The sequence below is a fragment of the Hypomesus nipponensis genome, chromosome 22, assembly GCF_054491055.1.
Source record: "Hypomesus nipponensis isolate SF chromosome 22, ASM5449105v1, whole genome shotgun sequence".
Lineage (NCBI taxonomy): Eukaryota > Metazoa > Chordata > Actinopteri > Osmeriformes > Osmeridae > Hypomesus > Hypomesus nipponensis.
Window position 1 is genome coordinate 19,717,057 of NC_140382.1, and position 24,596 is coordinate 19,741,652.

At 51.7% G+C, this 24,596-nt stretch overlaps 1 protein-coding gene across 2 annotated transcripts in view; it reads left to right on the forward strand.

The window, feature by feature from the left end:
• fam13a (family with sequence similarity 13 member A) overlaps positions 1-24,596 on the forward strand; it is a 56,622-nt gene that overhangs the window by 23,795 nt on the left and 8,231 nt on the right. For both annotated transcript variants that reach the window (XM_084686512.1, XM_084686513.1), the window contains 8 exons: positions 5,111-5,152; positions 9,520-9,561; positions 10,631-10,852; positions 12,179-12,341; positions 16,592-16,662; positions 16,975-17,011; positions 20,252-20,372; positions 23,446-23,511. In XM_084686512.1, the coding sequence (XP_084542638.1) occupies positions 5,111-5,152; positions 9,520-9,561; positions 10,631-10,852; positions 12,179-12,341; positions 16,592-16,662; positions 16,975-17,011; positions 20,252-20,372; positions 23,446-23,511 (764 nt within the window). The remainder of the gene's footprint in view (positions 1-5,110; positions 5,153-9,519; positions 9,562-10,630; positions 10,853-12,178; positions 12,342-16,591; positions 16,663-16,974; positions 17,012-20,251; positions 20,373-23,445; positions 23,512-24,596) is intronic.

The following is a 24,596-nucleotide window of genomic DNA, read 5'->3' on the forward strand; positions in this document are numbered from 1 at the left end:
TGCTGTTCCCCGAACCTGCAAATAAACATTGAGGATGTTTTGCCATGGCAATGGCAACCTAATGGCATCCCATAATTTCCACTAGGGTCAACATAGCAGCAGCGCGTGAACCCATCACGCAGTTAGCGTCTTGGCGGTGCACGTTGGGGTGCATGTCTGTGTGTGGTTGCCATAGCTATCTGGCTCCTGTGACATGATCAAGCAGAGGTTTTCTGAGAAGCGAGTAGGGGGGGCTTCCCCTCTCTGCTGGTGTGGTGTCTCTGTCCCAGGGCAGTGAGGTGTCTCTGTCTCAGGGCAGTGAGGTGACTGTCCCAGGGCTGTGAGGTGTCTCTGTCTCAGGGCAGTGGGGTGTCTCTGTCCCAGGGCAGTGAGGTGTCTCTGTCCCAGGGCAGTGAGGTGTCTCTGTCCCAGGGCAGTGAGGTGTCTCTGTCCCAGGGCAGTGAGGTGTCTCTGTCCCAGGGCAGTGTGGTGTCTCTGTCCCAGGGCAGTGTGGTGTCTCTGTCCCAGGGCAGTGTGGTGTCTCTGTCCCAGGGCAGTGTGGTTTCTCTGTCCCAGGGCAGTGAGGTGTCTCTGTCCCAGGGCAGTGGGGTGTGGTTTCTCTGTCCCAGGGCAGTGGGGTGAGGTGTCTCTGTCCCAGGGCAGTGTGGTGTCTCTGTCCCAGGGCAGTGGGGTGAGGTGTCTCTGTCCCAGGGCAGTGAGGTGTCTCTGTCCCAGGGCAGTGTGGTGTCTCTGTCCCAGGGCAGTGGGGTGTGGTGTCTCTGTCCCAGGGCAGTGAGGTGTCTCTGTCCCAGGGCAGTGGGGTGAGGTGTCTCTCTGTCCCAGGGCAGTGGGGTGAGGTGTCTCTCTGTCCCAGGGCAGTGGGGTGTGGTGTCTCTGTCCCAGGGCAGTGGGGTGTGGTGTTGACACGCACCAGTGTCGGAAGAACAGGGCTTGGTTTGCTCACGCTGAGGAAGGGTTAGGGTTAGGGACCAGGAAGGGTTAGAGACCAGGAAGGGTTAGGGTTAGGGACCAGGAAGGGTTAGGGTTAGGGACCAGGAAGGGTTAGGGTAACAGTGCGTGTCCACTGCAGCGACGCGAATCGCTTGCCATCGCTCGCCTTCCCACAGTTCATCACGCTTGGGGGCGTTTCAAACAGATGAATGTAGAATTTAGTTCTCTAAAATCACTGTTGTAGTTGTCATGGCCAAGTGTGCAGACTTGGGTTTACGTAGTTGCAACATCGATCAAAATACAACTTGTATACAAAATACAAAACTGTTTAATAGACATACACGTTGACATGTGTAAAAAACGTTTTGCTATATTCCTCAGTCTCTGCTAATCTGTCGATACGATAGTGAGTTCCAGCCGGGTTAGCTCGCTAGCTAGCTAGTTACTACAGAACGAACTAATGTCACTAGACTGAATTAGAAAGTACAAGCACCAACCACTTCGGCAACCTTGCGCCATGCTTCATTTTTTATTATTATTAATATCTCTGTACGAATACAGCTATGTATCGTACAGGACTGGGTTAACAGCCACACGAACGATTAGTTTCTCCTCCACCTTGAAACCTAGAAACGTTTACCATGGTTGCTGCGTTACGAGAAACAAGAAAACACTCCGATTGGCCACCGCTAGCAAAAATCGCTCCTCATTTGCATAAAGTTGAGAAAATGTCAACTCTGTCGCGTCGCGTTGCTACCCACAAAGCACCACGCAAGTGATTCGCTCCATAGAAAATGAATCGCTTCCCCACTGGAATTGACTGATTGTCTTGATCCATCTGTCAATTGATCTGTCTGTATTTTGTTCACCCTAACCCTTGTCCAGTATTGTCCCCACCCCGACCAGTCATGCCTTGCCGTCTTTACCGTGAGTTTGTCTTGGGTATTTTTCCGTGGCCTGACGTAGGGTGCGCTCCGTCACTGAGCCCCTCATCCCCTCTGAGGTCCCAGTGCCGAACAAGGATTTCCTCTTTCACAACTCATGACGGAACACATTACTTTAATACGATTTCCAGACTGTGTAACACCATCTAAGAACATTGCTGCATTCCTTCTTTTGGGGGGTGGGGGGGTTGGGTTGGGAGGGGAGGGGGGGTCGGGGCGTGGGGGGGAGTGCGGTGGGGGGGGGGGTTCTGCTGAAACTGTTGCGATGTGTGTCAATGAAGTTGAAACGACGACCACACAATCACACACCCATCGTCTCACACACACCCTCACATGCACACACACACACACACCCTCACAAACACACACACACACACATGCACACGCACACACACACCCTCACATGCACACACACACACACACCCTCACATGCACACACACACACACACCCTCACATGCACACACACACACACACCCTCACATGCACACACACACACACACCCTCACATGCACACACACACACACACCCTCACATGCACACACACACACACACACCCTCACATGCACACACACACACACACACACCCTCACATGCACACACACACACACACACACACCCTCACATGCACACACACACACCCTCACAAACACACACACACACCCTCACATGCACACACACACACACACCCTCACATGCACACACACACACACACCCTCACATGCACACACACCCTCACATGCACACACACACACACACCCTCACGTGCACACACACACACACACACCCTCACGTGCACACACACACACACACACCCTCACATGCACACACACACACACACACACTCCCTCACATGCACACACACACACACACACCCTCTCATGCACACACACACACACTCTCACAAACACACACACACACACCCTCACATGCACACACACACACACACCCTCACATGCACACCCACACATGCACACCCACACACACCCTCACATGCACACACACACACACACCCTCACATGCACACACACACACACCCTCACATGCACACACACACACACACACACACCCTCACATGCACACACACACACACACACCCTCACATGCACACACACACACACACACCCTCTCATGCACACACACACACACACCCTCACATGCACACACACACACACACCCTCACAAACACACACACACACACACCCTCACAAACACACATTATGTTCTGAAGGGATGGGCAATGTGATGAGATGAAGCTGTTTGAAGTCTTGTGAACTTTGACCCACTTTGGACGGCTGAAGCCGATTCACTTGAAACCCAAATCCTTTATTTTGAGAGCGGGGCGGGCTGTTCCACCCAGTATAGGTACCCCCCCCCCCCCCCCCGAGGAATACGTTTCCAGTACGTGAAGTTGTGTCACGTACTGGAAAAGCACCCGCTGCCAAAATATTTCCTGAATGTCTCATTCTGCAGCATTACCACGTATTTAGTATTTAGTACCGCTATTGTTTACTGTAAGAAGTGGCTCAACTCATCTACAACCCATGATTGGAGGATTAGCGTTTGTGTTTTAGCATCTTTTACTCTCCCCTAACTCTCTCTCTCTCTCTCTCTCTCGCTCGCTCGCTCTCTCTTTCCTTCTTTCTTTCTCTCCCCTTACTCTCTCCCCTCTCTCTCTTTCTCTCTCTACCTCTCCCTCTCTCTACCTCTCCTTCTCTCTACCTCTCCCTCTCTCTACCTCTCTTTCTCTCTACCTCTCCCTCTCTCTACCTCTCTTTCTCTCTACCTCTCCCTCTCTACCTCTCCCTCTCTCTCTTTCTCTCTCCTCTCTCTCTCCTTTATAAGCCGATATTACTGTGCGTCCCACTGATGGGAACGATTGTGCTACTGAAGTTTCAGTCTTTTAACCCTGTTTCACCACCCCGCTCTGCTCGCCCTAACCCCCAGACAGACTAACCCCAGACAGACTAACCCCCAGACAGACTAACCCCCAGACAGACTAACCCCCAGACACACTAACCCCAGACAGACTAACCCCAGACACACTAACCCCAGACAGACTAACCCCAGACAGACTAACCCTAACCCCCAGACAGACTAACCCCAGACAGACTAACCCTAACCCCAAACAGACTAACCCTAACCCCCAGACAGACTAACCCCAGACAGACTAACCCTAACCCCCAGACAGACTAACCCCAGACAGACTAACCCTAACCCCAAACAGACTAACCCTAACCCCCAGACAGACTAACCCCAGACAGACTAACCCTAACCCCAAACAGACTAACCCTAACCCCCAGATAGACTGACCCCAAGAAAGACTGACCCCCAGACAGACTAACCCTAACCCCAGACAGACTAACCCTAACCCCCAGACAGACTGACCCCCAGACAGACTAACCCTAACCCCCGACAGACTAACCCCCAGAGCCCCCCAGCCCCCAGCCTTTAGCCTCCTAGCCCCCCAGCCTCTAGCCCTCCAGCCCCCTAGCCTCCAGCCTCTAGCCCCCCAGCCTCTAGCCCCCCAGCCTCTAGCCCCCCAGCCTCTAGCCCCCCAGCATTCAGCCCCCCAGCATTCAGCCCTCCAGCCCCCTAGCCTCCAGCCCCCCAGCCTCTAGCCCCCCAGCCTCCAGCCCCCCAGCCTCTAGCCCCCCAGCCTCCAGCCACCTAGCCTCCAGCCTCTAGCCCCCCAGCCTTCAGCCCTCCAGCCTCCAGCAACCTAGCCTCCAGCCCCCAGCCCCCCAGCCCCCCAGCCTCCAGCCCCCTAGCCTTCAGCCCCCCAGCCTCTAACCCCCCAGCCTCTAGCCTGTAGCCCCCCAGCCTTCAGCCTCCACCCTTTAGCCCCACAGCCCCCAGCCTCCAGCCTACACAAAAATACTTGTTTTAAATGGTGCAACTTTCAAACAATTACTTTCTTTTGTCAAGATCGTAAATGTGTGTCAAAACAAAAAAATTATTTGTACGCATATTGAAGATTCCAGATGAAATGTATGATTTAAATGTTATTCTTCTGAATATGATATCCACAGTACAGTAACAGTAGAAATGTAAATCCCATGATGATGATGAAGGTCAGCTGACAGGTGGTGATGATGAAGGTCAGCTGACAGGTGGTGATGATGAAGGTCAGCTGACAGGTGGTGATGATGAAGGTCAGCTGACAGGTGGTGATGATGAAGGTCAGCTGACAGGTGGTGATGATGGTCAGCTGACAGGTGGTGATTGTGTGTTCCAGCTCCCTGGAGACAGACAGATCCATCTCTCCGTTCTACATCAGGTAAACACTCTGCCCTCGTCTCCTTAGCAACAGCCAGCATGTTGACACGGTTACAAACTACAAATCCACTCTGGAACCAACTCATCCACAACTGAAAGTATAACACACACACACCCATACACACCCATACTCTCATCCGATTGAGCCATCCCCAGATCTAAACCGTGCCATGTTCAGTAACTGAGTAATAAAATAAGACGTTTCTCCTATGGCAAGCATAGTCAGATTTGGTCCAAGCTCAAACAGCTCTAATTCAGTCACATGTCAAGGTGAACTTTGCAGTTCTTCAGGGGGGTGTCACCATAAAGCCTATCCCTGATGGGGGGGAATCCTAATTATATGGAAAGACATACATGAAATATAAAATATATGTACAGATATGTGTTCAATGTATTGTGGTGTTGAGAGACAGGTGTGTGTGAGTGAGTGAGTGAGTGAGTGAGTGAGTGAGTGAGTGAGAGAGTGAGAGAGTGAGAGAGTGAGAGAGTGAGAGAGTGAGAGAGTGAGAGAGTGAGAGAGTGAGAGAGTGAGAGAGGGTGTGTGAGCGAGAGAAAGAGAGAGAGAGAGAGAGTGTGTGTGTGTGTGTGAGAGCGAGAGAAAGAGAGAGAGAGAGAGAGTGTGTGTGTGTGTGAGCGAGAGAAAGAGAGAGAGAGAGAGAGAGTGTGTGTGTGTGTGTGAGCGAGAGAAAGAGAGAGAGTGTGTGTGTGTGAGCGAGAGAAAGAGAGAGAGAGAGAGAGTGTGTGTGTGTGTGTGAGCGAGAGAAAGAGAGAGAGAGAGAGAGTGTGTGTGTGTGTGTGAGCGAGAGAAAGAGAGAGAGAGAGAGAGTGTGTGTGTGTGTGTGTGAGCGAGAGAAAGAGAGAGAGAGAGAGAGTGTGTGTGTGTGTGTGAGCGAGAGAAAGAGAGAGAGAGAGAGAGTGTGTGTGTGTGTGTGAGCGAGAGAAAGAGAGAGAGAGAGAGAGTGTGTGTGTGTGTGTGAGCGAGAGAAAGAGAGAGAGAGAGAGAGTGTGTGTGTGTGTGTGAGCGAGAGAAAGAGAGAGAGAGAGAGAGTGTGTGTGTGTGTGTGAGCGAGATAAAGAGAGAGAGAGAGAGTGTGTGTGTGTGTGTGTGAGCGAGAGAAAGAGAGAGAGAGAGAGAGTGTGTGTGTGTGTGTGAGCGAGAGAAAGAGAGAGAGAGAGAGAGAGTGTGTGTGTGTGTGTGAGCGAGAGAAAGAGAGAGAGAGAGAGAGAGAGAGTGTGTGTGTGTGTGTGAGCGAGAGAAAGAGAGAGAGAGAGAGAGTGTGTGAGCGAGAGAAAGAGAGAGAGAGAGAGAGAGAGAGTGTGTGAGCGAGAGAAAGAGAGAGAGAGAGAGAGAGAGTGTGTGAGCGAGAGAAAGAGAGAGAGAGAGAGAGAGAGAGAGAGTGTGTGTGTGTGTGAGCGAGAGAAAGAGAGAGAGAGTGTGTGTGTGTGAGAGAGCGTGAGAGAGAGAGACCTATCTTTCCCTCGAAAGCAAAGCATGACTCTGGAAAAACAAGTCTGTTGTCAAACACTATTAATTAACAAGATGAGACTGGTGCTCATTAGTGTTGTTCTATAAGTATCACAAGTCTAAATACGACAACATGATACGCAACTCCTCAAAAACTAAACTGTTACCATCTGTTATTTGGATGGTTGGTAAATGCGTTGATAATCCATTATTTTAGACGTTCCTCGTTCAGGTGTGATGGTGACCACACCTTGACACACCAGCCCCCAGTAGGAACCTGTAAGAACTGGTAGGACCTGTAGAACCTGTTTCTGACACTTGATCCAGTGTCCCTCGGCGACAACACTTGGCCTTATGTCATCACTTCCTGTTTTGAAGCAACGTGAGGTGATATCATCTTGGCATCCTTGGGGCTGTTGGTTTAAATTCCTGTGGTCCCAAACCGACCAATGGAATTAGACCTATTAGAGAAGAAAAGGTAATCTTCCTGGTTTTAGGTCTCCTACATCATCCCTTCCTCCTCCCCATTTTCCTCCTCCTCTCTTCCTTCTCCTCTTCCTCCTCTCCTCCTCTCCCCCTCTTCCTCCTCTTCCTCCTCCTCCTCTCCTCTTCCTCCTCCTCTCCTCCTCCTCTCCCCTCCTCCTCTCCACCTCCTCCTCTTCCTCCTCTCCCCTCCTCTCCTCCTCCTCTCCCTCTCCTCCTCCTCCTTCTCCCTCTCCTCCTCCTCCTGTCCCATTCTGTTCGCCCTTCTTAATTCACTCACACAGAGGGCTTCATATAGTTTATATATATACATGTATAATATACAAATCGATCACCCACACATAGGAAGAATCACTGTGAACTGTCAGCAAGCTAGATTCTTCTCTGATTGACTACATGAGTTATGCTTGCGAGCCAGCATTTTCCCAAGTGTCCCATCAATGCCCCCCCCCCGTACCCCAATTATCTGCTGCTACCCCCAGAGAAGACACTTTTGTCTGCCAGCTGTTGCTGTTGTCGTCTGTGACCATGGATACAGTAAAGCAACACAAGGCAGACGTGATTTTGACCTTCGCTGTGGTTGTTATTCTTCCCCATGACCCCCCCACCACCCACCCTCCCATCCCCCATGGCTCCTTCCAAACTAGAACAATCCTCCACTGCTACTGTCCTGGAAATGACAAAGCAGGTGTCCCCCCTGGCAGAGTGGAGACACAGTGTGTCTAGAGGACGTCCAGTCACACTGGAGGGACAGGGTTGCATTCTATTTTCTTGTTTCTTCCTGGAATGGAGTGTGTGTGTGGGTGGGTGTGGGTACACAAGTGGTATCTTATCAGAGTTGTGTGTGTTGGCATGGGTGGATGTGTCATGACAACTTTTCACCCAGTCACGGTGAAGATGATAACTGCCTGATCAGCTTGCTGGCTAAATATGGCCGACAAACAACAGCAGTTGGTTCCTTCTTTCCCTCCCTCCCTCCCTCCCTCCCTCCCTCCCTCCCTCCCTCCCTCCCTCCCTCCCTCCCTCCCTCCCTCCCTCCCTCCCTCCCTCCCTCCCTCCCTCCCTCCCTCCCTCCCTCCCTCCCTCCCTCCCTCCCTCCCTCCCTCCCTCCCTCTCTCCTTTCCTCCCTCCCTCCCTCCCCCCCTTCATCCAATCCCTCTATCTGTCATCTGTGCTTTGCTGTCACTGTCAACACGGCTGTTGTGAGTCAAACAACATGTCTGTCCGGTAATCTCTGTCAGAGTATGTACCCTGCCTAGTGGCCCTCTGTGTGTGGTGCTGGATGGAGGATGGATAATCTCTGTGTGTGGTGCTGGATGGAGGATGGATAATCTCTGTGTGTGGTGCTGGATGGAGGATGGATGATCTCTGTGTGTGGTGCTGGATGGAGGATGGATGATCTCTGTGTGTGGTGCTGGATGGAGGATGGATGATCTCTGTGTGTGGTGCTGGATGGAGGATGGATGATCTCTGTGTGTGGTGCTGGATGGAGGATGGATGATCTCTGTGTGTGGTGCTGGATGGAGGATGGATGATCTCTGTGTGTGGTGCTGGATGGAGGATGGATAATCTCTGTGTGTGGTGCTGGATGGAGGATGGATGATCTCTGTGTGTGGTGCTGGATGGAGGATGGATGATCTCTGTGTGTGGTGCTGGATGGAGGATGGATAATCTCTGTGTGTGGTGCTGGATGGAGGATGGATGATCTCTGTGTGTGGTGCTGGATGGAGGATGGATGATCTCTGTGTGTGGTGCTGGATGGAGGATGGATGATCTCTCTGGATAAGAGCGTCTGCTAAATGACTTAAATGTAGTCCCCCAGTGTGTGTGTGTGTGTGTGTGTGTGTGTGTGGTGCTGGATGTAGTCAGCCAGGCTGGGTTCTGAGAGACCAGGAGCCGTCTGGTGTAACCTTATTAGCGTTAGCTGTCTGGCAGCACTGAATCTGCTGACACTGCCATGGCTGGGCCAAAGGACGAGTAGTCATCACCCCCCCCCCCCCCCCACACACACACACACACACACACACACACTGTGGGTTTTGGCACCTCACTTTTTTCCTTGTATGTTAGAGGGGTGTTTGTGCATGTGTGTGTGTGTGTGTGTGCGTGTATGTGTGTGTGGTTGGGAGTGTGTGTCTGGGTGATTACAAGTAGTCATGGCAGCCAAACAATTAGCCTGCACCCTGGCAGTCTCCTTAAGGGGCTACAAACTGCGCACACACTCACACACACACACTCACACACACACACTCTGCACTGTCTAAGGTTGGACACTGGGCCTCAAGGTGTTTAACTGTTACTCAGTGACCAGTTAATAATACTCTACACCTCTCTCTTTTCTCTTTCCCTCTCTTCTTTTCCCTCTCTCACCCCCTTTCTATCTCCCTCTCTCTCTTTCTCACCATCACCATCTTTCACAGTAGCCACTTTTCTCCTGTTCACTGTCGACCAGACTTAGCAAAGTAAGTACCCAACACACACACCCAACCCCCCCCCCCCACACACACACACACACACACACCGATGAACACAAACAGCCAGGTTTAGGAACACAGACGATATTGTATGGCAGAGTTTCCCTCTGGGAGAGTGAGGGAAGAGAGACTTCATATTTCAGATGCTTGATAGCGCATAGCGAATCAGATTTCTCAATAACGTCTCTCTTATTCTCGCTCTCCTTCTGTATTTCTCTCTCGCTCCTCTATATCTCTCTCTATTCTTCTATATCTTCTGTCTCTGTCTATATCCTCTCTGTCTCTCTCTATATCCTCTCTGTCTCTCTCTATATCCTCTCTGTCTCTCTCTATATCCTCTGTCTCTCTATATCCTCTCTGTCTCTCTCTATATCCTCTCTGTCTCTCTCTATATCCTCTCTGTCTCTCTCTATATCCTCTCTGTCTCTCTCTATATCCTCTCTGTCTCTCTCTATATCCTCTCTGTCTCTCTCTATATCCTCTCTGTCTCTCTCTATATCCTCTCTGTCTCTCTATATCCTCTCTGTCTCTCTCTATATCTTCTGTCTCTCTCTATATCCTCTCTGTCTCTCTATATCCTCTCTGTCTCTCTCTATATCCTCTCTGTCTCTCTCTATATCCTCTCTGTCTCTCTCTATATCCTCTCTGTCTCTCTCTATATCCTCTCTGTCTCTCTATATCCTCTCTGTCTCTCTCTATATCTTCTGTCTCTCTCTATATCCTCTCTGTCTCTCTCTATATCCTCTCTGTCTCTCTCTATATCCTCTCTGTCTCTCTATATCCTCTCTGTCTCTCTCTATATCCTCTCTGTCTCTCTCTATATCCTCTCTGTCTCTCTCTATATCCTCTCTGTCTCTCTCTATATCCTCTCTGTCTCTCTCTATATCCTCTCTGTCTCTCTCTATATCCTCTCTGTCTCTCTATATCCTCTCTGTCTCTCTCTATATCTTCTGTCTCTCTCTATATCCTCTCTGTCTCTCTATATCCTCTCTGTCTCTCTCTATATCCTCTCTGTCTCTCTCTATATACTCTCTGTCTCTCTCTCTCCTTCTCTTAGTAGTTTTCTAGAGAGAACCATTCGCTCGGCTGTGGAGCAGCATCTCTTTGACTCCTCGTCCTCCAGAGGTCAGAGTTCAGAGGACGACACGTCGCCCCCCCCCAGCCCCCCAACGCCCTTTAGCCCCCCGGCCCCCTCCAGTGCCCGCCAGCGTCACCGGCAGCAGAGGAAGCAGAGGCAGCAGAGGCAGCAGGACAGGAGGCACGCCGACTGGCTCCCTGGGTCAGCACTTCTGTTTTCATTCTGTCCTCATACTGCTGTAGCGGGAATGACCCAGGTTTAAGTCCCCCCAGGCCCCTCCTCTCTGCCAGGTAAACAGTATTTACCCAGCAGCTTAAGTCCTCTCAGCTGGTGTTTTGGTTCAGTCGCGTTCTAGAGCCCTGCCACCAGTCTCTGGAGGTCAGGCTGCCTGTGTGTCTGAGGGGCAGGTTCCTGGAGGTCAGGCTGCCTGTGTCTCTGAGGGGCAGGTTCCTGGAGGTCAGGCTGCCTGTGTCTCTGAGGGGCAGGTTCCTGGAGGTCAGGCTGCCTGTGTCTCTGAGGGGCAGGTTCCTGGAGGTCAGGCTGCCTGTGTGTCTGAGGGACAGGTTCCTGGAGGTCAGGCTGCCTGTGTGTCTGAGGGGCATGTTCCTGGAGGTCAGGCTGCCTGTGTGTCTGAGGGGCAGGTTCCTGGAGGTCAGGCTGCCTGTGTCTCTGAGGGGCAGGTTCCTGGAGGTCAGGCTGCCTGTGTCTCTGAGGGGCAGGTTCCTGGAGGTCAGGCTGCCTGTGTGTCTGAGGGGCACGTTCCTAGAGGTCAGGCTGCCTGTGTCTCTGAGGGGCAGGTTCCTGGAGGTCAGGCTGCCTGTGTGTCTGAGGGACAGGTTCCTGGAGGTCAGGCTGCCTGTGTCTCTGAGGGGCAGGTTCCTGGAGGTCAGGCTGCCTGTGTGTCTGAGGGACAGGTTCCTGGAGGTCAGGCTGCCTGTGTCTCTGAGGGGCAGGTTCCTGGAGGTCAGGCTGCCTGTGTCTCTGAGGGGCAGGTTCCTGGAGGTCAGGCTGCCTGTGTGTCTGAGGGGCACGTTCCTAGAGGTCAGGCTGCCTGTGTGTCTGAGGGGCACGTTCCTAGAGGTCAGGCTGGCAGAGAGAGGCCCTGATGTGAGGGTCAAACACAGATTAGACACAACAACGTCAATAGAGACGGATTCTGTGTATGAGGGTGTGTGTGTGTGTGTGTGTCTGTGTGTGTGTGTGTGTGTGTGTGTGTGGTTGTGTGTGTGTGTGTGTGTGTGTGTGTGTGTGTGTGAGAGAGAGTGTCAGTATGAGGGGGGGGTGGGGTAAACAGAAGCTGAAGCTAAACAGAGGGTTCCTGAGAAGATATCGTACAGAGGACAGCTGTGTTCTTTACCTCTGGGACTCAGACAGAAAGAGATACGGAAGGAAAGTGTCTGATTCCTCTCTCTCTCTCTGTCTCTCTCTCTCTCTGTCTCTTCTCTCTCTCTCTCTCTCTCTCTCTGTCTCTCTCTCTCTCTCTCTCTCTCTCTCTCTCTCTCTCTCTCTCTCTCTCTCTGTGAGCAGATCTCAGTCTCTGCTGCAGCAGAACCCAGACAAGAACCTCCAGTCGGTGTTGGGGGACGACAGGAAGGAGGAGCCAGTGAGCGGGGGCACCCCCTCCAGGACCAGGACACCCAAACCTTGCTGCGCTCGGGGACCCCTCCTCCACAACCAGCACACCCTCACCGTGAGTCTCTCTCTTTCTCTCTCTCTCATACCATCCTCTCTCTCTCTGTCATACCATCCTCTCTCTCTCTCTGTCATACCATCCTCTCTCTCTCTCTCTGTCATACCATCCTCTCTCTCTCTCTCTGTCATACCATCCTCTCTCTCTCTCTCTGTCATACCATCCTCTCTCTCTCTCTGTCATACCATCCTCTCTCTCTCTCTGTCATACCATCCTCTCTCTCTCTCTGTCATACCATCCTCTCTCTCTCATACTGTCCTCTCTCTCTCTTTATTATTTGTTTTCACAAACCCTCCCGGACATGCTTGTATCTTGGAAACGCACAGTCATCGCTTTATGTTGTTTTTCTCACAGAAAAAAAACCCAGGGCAGCTGCTGACCCTTGAAGGTTAATAGTCTATTTTGAGGAACCAGACCCAGTCTTGGAACTCTGATAGGTGGACAGGTTGGCTTCTTTTGATGCACGTGCCTCTGTGAGCTAGCTAGCTAGTGCTGCGCTAACTGGCGGTGCTGGGAGCTATTATAACTCAGTAGTTGTGGTGATGCTTCTCAAGAACAGCTGAGCGTTGCAGGATAGTGGTGGTTGGAGCCAGGGTGGAAGGGGAAAGGGCTGCATGTTCTCTAGCTGTTAGCTGTTAGCCTCAACTTGAAGTGGAGTGAAGCAGCACTGTGCTGGCTGTGAACACGCTAAGCACACACTAAGCACACGCTAACCACACGCTAAGCACACTGCCACACAGAGGCTCTCACATGGACTCATGCATGTGCTCTTGCTTAACAGGTACAAACACATTATCTCTCTCTCTCTCTCTCACACACACATCTTCCTAACTCTCTAACTCCATCACACACTCACAAACACACTTACATGCAATAACGGTGCAAATTGCAGGGCAGAGTCACACAAGGTCTAATTAGTGTTTTTGTTTTCACCCACAACTCCACAACACTTACTGCTGTCGTCATGGGGATGGGGGCGTCTCTTATCTGAAGCTTGTTCTAGTTTTGTGTGCAAGGTTATCGTAGCAAACAACTGTACTGTGTGTGTGTCGCACTCTTCACAGTCACTGGATTGTATTGTCGGCTTGGATTCGATAGATTTGATTGCAGTTAAACCAACAAAGATAGTATTCAATAAAGGTATTCATGTTGTAACTGAGAACTATGCCATTAACAATCAACTAAGTTAAATATTGAGAAAAATATCACAACGTGCTGTGTCATGGTGTTGTAGACTCCTTGGTATTGGTTAAGAGGCAGAAAGTGATTTATCAGAAGCAGCAGTGTCATGTGATGAGACAGGAAGCAGCAGTGTCATGTGATGAGACAGGAAGCAGCAGTGTCATGTGATGAGACAGGAAGCAGCAGTGTCATGTCTGATGCAATACAGGGTATCAGTGGTGGAATGATGATGTGAGCTTGGACTGATCCCAGTGGTTTGTGTGTGGAGTCAGATGGCTGAGCGGTGAGGGAGTCGGGCTGGTAATCAGAAGGTTGCCGGATCAATTCCCGCTGTACAAAATGACATTGTGTCCTTGGGCAAGGCACTTCACCCTACTTGCCTCGGGGGAATGTCCCTGTACTTACTGTAAGTCGCTAAATAACTAAATGCAAATGTGTGTATATATATATATATATATATATATATATATATATATTTTTTTTTTTTTTTGACAGTTGGAGAGAGAGACACATTTACTCAACTTGACCTAGAAGCCCAGTGGAATTATACATAAAACAAGTCACAGCGCTCATCCACAATGATTGTCCTGCTGTCCTTTTCCTGTCCTCCTCCTGTCCTCCTCCTGTCCTTTTCCTGTCCTCCTGACCTCCTGTCCTCCTGTCCTCCTGACCTCCTGTCCTCCTCCTGTCCTTTTCCTGTCCTCCTGACCTCCTGTCCTCCTCTTGTCCTCCTCCTGTCCTCCTGACCTCCTGTCCTCCTGTCCTCCTGTCCTCCTCCTGACCTCCTGTCCTCCTGACCTCCTGTCCTCCTCCTGTCCTCCTGTCCTCCTCCTGCCCTCCTCCTGTCCTCCTGACCTCCTGTCCTCCTCCTGTCCTCCTGTCCTCCTCCTGCCCTCCTCCTGTCCTCCAGACCTCCTCCTGTCCTCCTCCTGTCCTCCTGACCTCCTGTCCTCCTCCTGTCCTCCTGTCCTCCTCCTGCCCTCCTCCTGTCCTCCAGACCTCCTCCTGTCCTCCTCCTGTCCTCCTGTCCTCCTGTCCTCCTCCTGACCTTCTGTCCTCCTGTCCTCCTCCTGTCCTCCTGCTGTCCTCCTGCTGTCCTCCTGACCTCCTCCTGACCTCCTACTGTCCTCCTCCTGTCCTCCTCCTGTCCTCCTCCTGTCCTCCTCCTGTCCTCCTCCTGTCCTCCTGACCTCCTGTCCTCCTCCTGCCCACCTCCTGTCCTCCTGTCCACCTTCTGTCCTCCTGTCCTCCTCCTATCCTCTTCCTGTCCTCCTCCTGTCCTCCTCCTGTCCTCCTCCTGACCTCCTGTCCTCCTGACCTCCTCCTGACCTCCTCCTGTCCTCCTCCTGTCCTCCTCCTGTCCTCCTCCTGTCCTCCTGACCTCCCGTTCTCCTCCTGTCCTCCTCCTGTCCTCCTGTCCTCCTCCTGACCTCCTCCTGTCCTCCTCCTGTCCTCCTGTCCTCCTGTCCTCCTCCTGTCCTCCTGTCCTCCTGACCTCCTCCTGTCCTCCTCCTGTCCTCCTGTCCTCCTCCTGCTCCTCCTGTCCTCCTCCTGACCTCCTCCTGTCCTCCTCCTGTCCTCCTGCTCCTCCTGTCCTCCTCCTGTCCTCCTGTCCTCCTGACCTCCTCCTGTCCTCCTCCTGTCCTCCTGTCCTCCTCCTGTCCTCCTGTCCTCCTCCTGACCTCCTCCTGTCCTCCTCCTTTCCTCCTGACCTCCTCCTGTCCACCTCCTGTCCTCCTGTCCTTTTCCTGTCCTCCTGACCTCCTGTCCTCCTCTTGTCCTCCTCCTGTCCTCCTGACCTCCTGTCCTCCTCTTGTCCTCCTCCTGTCCTCCTGTCCTCCTGACCTCCTGTCCTCCTCCTGTCCTCCTGTCCTCCTCCTGCCCTCCTCCTGTCCTCCAGACCTCCTCCTGTCCTCCTCCTGTCCTCCTCCTGTCCTCCTGTCCTCCTCCTGACCTTCTGTCCTCCTGTCCTCCTCCTGTCCTCCTGCTGTCCTCCTGCTGTCCTCCTGTCCTCCTCCTGTCCTCCTCCTGTCCTCCTCCTGTCCTCCTGACCTCCTGTCCTCCTCCTGCCCACCTCCTGTCCTCCTGTCCACCTTCTGTCCTCCTGTCCTCCTCCTATCCTCTTCCTGTCCTCCTCCTGTCCTCCTCCTGTCCTCCTCCTGACCTCCTGTCCTCCTGACCTCCTCCTGACCTCCTCCTGTCCTCCTCCTGTCCTCCTCCTGTCCTCCTCCTGTCCTCCTGACCTCCCGTTCTCCTCCTGTCCTCCTGTCCTCCTCCTGTCCTCCTGTCCTCCTCCTGACCTCCTCCTGTCCTCCTCCTGTCCTCCTGTCCTCCTGTCCTCCTCCTGTCCTCCTGTCCTCCTGACCTCCTCCTGTCCTCCTCCTGTCCTCCTGTCCTCCTCCTGTCCTCCTGTCCTCCTCCTGTCCTCCTCCTGTCCTCTTCCTGTCCTCCTGACCTCCCGTTCTCCTCCTGTCCTCCTGTCCTCCTCCTGTCCTCCTGTCCTCCTCCTGACCTCCTCCTGTCCTCCTCCTTTCCTCCTGACCTCCTCCTGTCCACCTCCTGTCCTCCTGACCTCCTGTCCTCCTCCTGCCCACCTCCTGTCCTCCTGTCCACCTTCTGTCCTCCTGTCCTCCTCCTATCCTCTTCCTGTCCTCTTCCTGTCCTCCTCCTGTCCTCCTCCTGTCCTCCTCCTGTCCTCCTCCTGTCCTCCTGACCTCCTGTCCACCTCCTGTCCTCCTGTCCACCTCCTGTCCTCCTCCTGTCCTCCTCCTGTCCTCGTCCTGTCCTCCTGTCCTCCTCCTGTCCTCCTGTCCTCCTCCTGTCCTCCTGACCTCCTCCTGACCTCCTCCTGTCTTCCTCCTGACCTCTTGTCCTCTTCCTGTCCTCCTCCTGACCTCCTGTCCTCCTCCTGTCCTCCTCCTGTCCTCCTGGCTACTGTCCCTCTTGGTATTAGCACAGCACCTACTTACCCACCGAAATAGAAAACAATGTTCAAAACAAGTTGTCCTGTCTCAGATGAAACACGCACAGTCATCATGACAGCTGCTCTGTGCTTGTTTCCGGCCCAGAGGAGGGGAGGTGCTTCCACAGACCGCCATCGTGACGGAAGTGACATCATCATGGAGTCACGAGGACACAGGTATGCTCCTCGCTGACGCCACACCTGGGGGATATGACACGTGCAGGTCGACACAGCTCACCTGCTCACCTGCTTACACAGGAGCACTGTTTTATAGCAGGGTAGAGTAGGATAGGATAGATAAGGGTTGGGTAGACCAGCAAAGGTCAACCTTTGCCGTAAAAGACATGTATTTGACATACGTATACTAAATGACACACACTTAAGAGGCTGACAAGAGCTGCTGCGCTAAGTCACATTACGGGTTAACTCCTGATTGGATGGAAGAAGAACACAAATTTGATTTCCCTCTTTTTTCCGTCTCTTTTCCAGGACTGATGGTCAAAGCGATGGTCTACCTTTCTCACAGGTGTGTTATTATTATTTGTTGTGCTTTTAACTTAGACATACTTATCTCATTTTGGCCCCATGTAGAAAATAAAGTTCAACATGACTTTAGTTTACACATTTTCCTGCACACACACAGACACACACACACACACACACACACACACACACGGACATACAGAACAGAAATACAGTGTGGGTTTCCGCACACAAACAGAACGCCCCACACACCTGCTCCTCCAGCCAGTGGTCAGGGTGGTTAGTGGTGGTCAGGGTGGTCAGGGTGGTTAGCAGTGGTCAGGGTGGTTAACAGTGGTTAGCGGTGGTCAGGGTGGTTAACAGTGGTTAGCGGTGGTCAGGGTAGTTAGCAGTGGTTAGCGGTGGTCAGGGTGGCTAACAGTGGTTAGCGATGGTCAGGGTAGTTAGCGGTGGTTAGGGTGGTTAACAGTGGTTAGCGGTGGTTTATTTAGTTATAGTTATTTAGTTAGAAGGATCCCCATTAGCTCTACCCTAAGACAGAGCTACTTTTAGTGGGGTCCACACATAAGACTTACATACTAACAACAAACATTTAAAACATACATTACAATACCAATATCTAACATTTAAAACATACATTACGTTACAAGTATCAAAAGTTAAAATACATAAAAATAATGATCATACCATTTTACCGTTGTCATGATGTAAAACATATCCAATTCCATAGAAGCGTAAACTGCAAACCATGTAAGAGAGTACTACACATTTCTGTACAGTATATCACCATCTGGTGTCACAAGTATGCTGTACCCAAGTGTTTCATTATTTGCTTTTTGAACATACATTTACGTGTCATGTTTATCATTTCTGTTGGTAGTAGGTTCCACGACTTCATGGCCCTGTATCCCACAGTTAGTTTAAGAAAGTTGGTATTAGCTCTGGGGAGTGAGAACCTGCCTTCTATTGCTCCTCTAGTGGCATAGCTATGTGAGGCTACATGTTTATTTAGTTGCCTGTACTGATCAGCTGGTGTTTTAGACTGCAAGAGGTGCCATGTTGACAAAAGAAGTGCAGCTATCATCCTGTCTTCAACTTTTAGCCAGTGGAGACTGGCATACATATTTGTATGCTGGTTCTGTAAGGACACTGTAGAGCAAAGCGTGCAGCCCTGTTTAGGACAAGCTGTAATCTATTCAGGTCTTTCTTGGTGGCGTTTGCCCATACTATCTGGCAATAATCCAGCTGTGACAGAACAAGAGACCTAACTACCAGTATTTACTACCAGGTGGTCAGGGTGGTTAGCGGTGGTTAGCGGTGGTCAGGGTGGTTAGCGGTGGTCAGGGTGGTTAACAGTGGTTAGCGGTGGTCAGGGTGGTCAGGGTGGTTAGCGGTGGTCAGGTTGGTTAGCAGTGGTTAGCGGTGGTCAGGGTGGTTAGCGGTGGTCAGGGTGGTTAGCGGTGGTTAGCGGTGGTCAGGGTGGTTAACAGTGGTTAGCGGTGGTCAGGGTGGTTAGCGGTGGTCAGGGTGGTTAGCGGTGGTTAGCGGTGGTCAGGGTGGTTAGCGGTGGTCAGGGTGGTTAGCGGTGGTTAGCGGTGGTCAGGGTGGTTAGCGGTGGTTAGCGGTGGTTAGCGGTGGTCAGGGTGATTAGCGGTGGTTAGCGGTGGTTAGCGGTGGTTAGCGGTGGTCAGGGTGGTTAGCGGTGGTCAGGGTGGTTAGCGGTGGTTAGCGGTGGTTAGCGGTGGTCAGGGTGGTTAGCGGTGGTTAGCGGTGGTTAGCGGTGATCAGGGTGGTTAGCGGTGGTCAGGGTGGTTAGCGGTGGTCAGGGTGGTTAGCGGTGGTTTGCAGGTTTAAGACACAATCCTCTCCCACCTCAGAGGAGCTGCAGCCGCTGACCACAGGCTCCACATGCTGCAGGCCTGCAGGCTCCACATGCTGCAGGCCTGCAGGCTCCACATGCTGCAGGCCCGCAGGCTCCACATGCTGCAGGCCCACAGGCTCCACATGCTGCAGGCCCGCAGGCTCCACATGCTGCAGGCTCCACATGCTGCAGGCCCACAGGCTCCACATGCTGCAGGCCCACAGGCTCCACATGCTGCAGGCCCACAGGCTCCACATGCTGCAGGCTCCACATGCTGCAGGCCCGCAGGCTCCACATGCTACAGGCTCCACATGCTATAAGCCATTACATCTGCTCAGCAATCACGTGTGCGTGACAGTTTAATGTGTTTTAAGTCTGAAGGGGATTCTGTGTGTGTGCAGTCCCGTGTAGTTCTTGCAGTACTGTGAAAATCCAGGATTTGCCTTGTAATCACAGACAACTACAGGATATTCCTTGTAGAGCTGATCAAACGTCTGTTGTGTGTGTGTGTGTGTGTGTGTGTGTCATCTTTATGAGGTCTTGTGGAAGAGGTGTTCCGATCTGTCACCTAATAATAGAACTGTCCCTGAATGAGGAGGTGGGACAACACTCACACAAGCTTACAAACATTCTTACACACATACATAAGCTTCCAAACACAAGCACCCACATACACACTGTTAGGAGCTACGTAAGAACTCTCACATGACCAGCTCACTACATGACGATGTTCACAACCTGAGAGGAACAGAGACAATATCATGAGGAGATCCGTCTGCAGACAGAGAGAGAGAGAGAAAATCAAAGAGAGCGCAATATTTTTAGAGCGAAGAGAGAGAAAAAATCACCCAGTCCACCTGCGTGGTGTCTAATAATCTGCTGGGGGTTTTCTCCCTCCCTCCCTCCCTCCCTCCCTCCCTCCCTCCCTCCCTCCCTCCCTCCCTCCCTCCCTCCCTCCCTCCCTCCCTCCCTCCCGCTCTTGCTACTGTGAGACAAACAACTCAGGAGGGGCACAGCCCTGGAGAACGCATGCACACGCACACACGCACACACACGCACACACACGCACACAGAGACACACGCACACACACACACAGACAGACAGACAGACAGACAGAGAGAGAGAGAGAGAGAGAGAGGGGTGGGAAACAGAAAGAGAAAACAAGGAAGGAGCTTAACCCTCTCCCTCTCTCTTTCTCTCTCACACACACACACACACACACTGAGCCCAGATGGGCGTATGTTTTGGCCAGCCCCCTCAGCCAATCCTGGCGCAGGGACGGCCCCAGTCCCTGCCCCGGTGGGGGGGGGGGAGGGTGTGGCGGAGGGCGTGGGGGAAAGGAGGGGGCTGAATTTAAGCAGCATGCTGGCAGGCTGCAGCTTGTTGTTTCACTGTCGCTCTGCTCTTCCATGGTGGCTCAGACGCTCAGCATGAAGATTCAGGAGAGTCCGGAGACGGGGAGGGCACTGGTTGAGACGGGGAGAGGCAGCTGTGAGGACGTGCCGCGCCTGACCGCACTGACAGAGGACGGAGACTGGGGAGGTGAGAGGAGAGGGCTCTCCCTCTGAGCTGCTTCACACACACACACACACACACAGTCGCTCCCATCGGGGAGAAAAAAACAACAAATGGGATGGCAGATGCAAGCTGTCTGCTCTCTCTCTCTCTCTCTCTCTCTCTCTCTCTCTCTCTCTCTCTCTCTCTCTCTCTCTCTCTCTCCTCCTCCTGTTGCTCCTCCTGTTGCTCCTCCTGGTTCACAAGACAAGCGTCATATCAGGGCTCAGCCTGGTCCACATGTTCAACCTCTCAAGACACACACTCGCATTGGAATGCAAACATTACTGCTTTTAATGATTTTTATAGTGTACTTGTTGTTTTCTTTGTGGTTTTTTTGGAGGACGGGAATTGTGTGTGGTCATGTCCAAGGCTGGTGGAGGTTTTAGAGTTGGTTTAGTTTTTTTAATCTAAGAGGAGGAGCCTGTGCATGCGTGAAGGTTCTGCTGTCCTGTTGTTGTTGAAGAGTGAGTATTTACTCTGCATATCTTTAACACACACAACTGGCGTTATTCCATACCTTGTCTGTGTGTGTGAGAGTGTGTGTGAGAGTGTGTGTGAGAGTGTGTGTGAGAGTGTGTGTGAGAGTGTGTGTGCATTGGCTTGCGTGTATTGCATGTGTGTGTAGCAGTTACTGGACAGTTGATGTCTGTCAGAACCCAGTGGTGATTATTAAAGGGAAGGTTTGAGGGGGGGGGTGCTCTGTGAGCCATATATCTGCTACTCTTAAAGGGAGGGACCAGAGAGCAGAATGTCAAGGATGTCAGTCTGTAAACAGTAGGAACATCTCTCTCTTGCGGTTCAAATTGGTAGTGTGTGCATGTGTGTGTGTATGTGGGTGTGTGTGTGTGTACTGTTTGCTCTTAGATGCCCACCAGGTTAGAAACTTGAATTTTGGATGGTCTTCTCTGCTTGGATTTACATTTAGTCATTTAGCAGACGCTCTTATCCAGAGCGACTTACAGTAAGTACAGGGACATTCTCCAGAGGCAAGTCGAGTGAAGTGCCTTGCCCAAGGACGCAACGTCATTTTGCACAGCCGGGAATCGAATCAGCAACCTTCGGATTACTAGTCCAATTCCCTAACCGCTCAGCCACCTGCATATATGATCACTGGGCTACATGAGAGACAGTCCTCTTTACTGGCCAGATCATGTTGACGTTCAGGGAGGTCATCTACAAGACAACAGAAAACCAACCCTTTTTCAAGGTTTCGAAATCTTTAAAAAAAAAATACAAACTACTGTTACTGGGGACTCAAGGATTAAGTATTATCAGACGAGGGAGAAAAGATTTGAAAAGAAAGGGAGACTTGTGGACGTGTTTATTAAGCTGTTAATCCTGAAGGCAGTGCTAATGACCTGCTTGGGTTTGGTGCTTGCTGTTGTGGAGGGAAAAGGGAGTCTACTGCATGAAGGTGTTATTGTTTTGGAGACAGTTTCCAAAAGGAAGAAAAGGGAGGAGTCCCTCTACACAACTATTTGTTGTGTAGAGATTGTGTAGAGGAAGAGAGGGACAGAGGGAGAGAGAGAGAAAAATTCTGACTTGTCAAATGGTCTTTTTGATCTTAAAGCTGTTTTGAATGTTCTTTCTAACTGCCTGTGTGTAAGTAAGTAAGTAAAGTTTATTTGTATAGCACTTGTCGCAGATAAAATCACAAAGTGTAACAGTCTTGTGAGGTTCATGCCTGCAACAGTAGGAGCTATGGTTGTATGTAGTGACATGTATGAATACCATGCCAACGTGACCTTTAGAAGGTCGACCTCGTTCCAAGGCAACTGCTTGCCGTCAGTACGTTCCAAGCTTTTTGTGCGCCAAGTGTCTAAGGTCAAAGGTCACACTTAAAAAATAAAAAAAAAAGTGATCTGTGATCAGCTCGAACAGCAGGCTGGGGCTGTGAAGGGTTAGCTGTAGTTAGACTGGTGACTGCAGCGCTCAGCAGAGCGCCCTCTAGTGCAGGCTGTGGGCATTACCCAGTCTGCATTTACACACACGTCTACATTTGATTTCTTCAGCAGACTTTTATCCAGTGCAACATATAAGCAGAGTGTTGCTGTGTGTTGCCAATTGTTGTTGTGTGTTGCTGTGTGTTAGGTGTGTTTCTGTGTTGCTTTGTGTTGTTGTGTGTTACTGTGTTACTGTGTTACTGTGTGTTACTGTGTGTTACTGTGTGTTACTATGTGTTGCTGTGTGTTGCTGTGTGTTGCTGTGTGTTACTGTGTGTTACTGTGTGTTGCTGTGTGTTGCTGTGTGTTGCTGTGTGTTGTTGTGTGTTGCTGTGTGTTGTTGTGTGTTACTGTGTGTTACTGTGTGTTACTGTGTGTTGTTGTGTGTTACTGTGTGTTGCTGTGTGTTGTTGTGTGTTGCTATGTGTTGTTGTGTGTTACTGTGTGTTGCTGTGTGTTGCTGTGTTTTGTGTGTTGCTGAGAGCATGGGCGAGAGGGTTGTATCCTGGTGTGAGTCTCACTGACGTGTGAGTCTCACTCACATGTGAGCTGTTTCAGTCAGACTAGGGGGCTTGTTCCTCTTATGCTGCCGTTAGCAGGGAGGGAGGGAGAGGGGAGGGAGAAAGGGAGGGAGAAAGGGAAGGAGGTAGAGGGAGAAAGGGAAGGAGGGTGAGAGAGAGGGTGAAACTACTGGCGTAATACATGGATCAGAACCATGGTTCTTCTCTGCTTCATGCAGAAGCTCTGAGCGCTTCAAGGGGTTCAGGCAGACCTCCTTCTGACCAGGGACAGACAGGATGGAGAGGAGGGAGGGTGGAGAGATGGAGGGTGGATTTGGACCTCTACCCTGCAGAGCCTAGGGATGGTCAGTACACAGCTATACTGAGGAGAGAAGGAAAAGAGGAGGGAGGGAGAGAAGAGGGAGAGAAAGAGAGAGAAGAGAGGGGAGGAGGGAAAGCATCTACATCTTCAGGTGTCCACAATTCCAACCTTTTCCCCCTCAGGCGCTTGCTTACCTTTGTTCTTTACTCTGTCTTCCCTTGCCTCTCTTTCTGCTCCCTCCCTCCCTCCCCCCTCCCCCTCTTCTCCATTTCTCTTTCCTTCTTTCCCACTAGATTCTCCCTTCTTTAGCGCCCCCTTTCTTGATTTTAAAAGCTTTTTCCATCAGAGTTGCCATGAGGGTAAGTAGTACTGATCGTGGAAGGATCTAGAAGGCTTTGTGCATGACAACGCTGTTACCGAGACTTGCTATAGTTGTTCCTGCTGCAGCACAAACTTCACCCCCACACACAGCCCCCCCCCCCCACACAGCCCCCCCACACACACACACAGCCCCCCCACACACACAGCACCCCCCCACACAGCCCCCCCCACACACACACACAGCCCCCCCACACACACACACAGCCCCCCCCCACACACACACACAGCCCCCCCCACACACACACACAGCCCCCCCCCCACACACACACAGCCCCCCCCACACACACACACACACAGCCCGACACGTCAGAGACGATGATGCTGTGTTTTCTCTGCTGGCGTTAGCGCACGTAGACAGCAGCACTACCACTGTGGACGCTTGTTTTGACACCAGGAGGGTGTGTGTGTGTGTGTGTGTGTGTGTGAGAGAGGAAGGGGAGCGGGAGAGGTTTCTCCAGAACCTTCTCTGCTCTCCTAGCAACAAGCTCTGTGAGGTCAAACTCTCTGGGAAACCAAATATACTGAGGCATATCTCTCTGTCTGTCTCTCTCTGGGGTTTATCTCTTTCTCAGTTAATTGTATTGTTCTCCATCCCAGGCACAGCACACACACAGCAATGGACAGAGACAGACGGAGAGACAGAAAGACAGAGACACAAAGACCGTCAAACCTCCTCTCTAATCCCAGTGTCCTGTGTGTGTATGTTTGTGAGAGAGAGACAGAGAGGGAGGGAGAGAGAGAGAAAGAAGGAGGGGGAGACAGACAGAGAAAGAAAGAAAGAAAGAAAGAAAGGGAGACAGAGAGAGAAAGAGTGAGTTGAGAGAGAGGTAGTGGTAAAGAAAGAGAGAGTTGGGAGAGGAGCCAGTCCAGTTCTGGCAGCAGGATTGATCCCATCGCCTGACTCTCTCCTCTCTACAATTATCACACCGACGGCCATGGGATGGAGGGAGAGAGGGAGGGAGAGAGGGAAAGGGAGGGGGAGGGAGAGAGGGAAAGGGAGGGGGAGGGAGAGAGGGAAAGGGAGGGGGAGAGATGAAAGCCGTCGACTTGGAAACATCTGTCA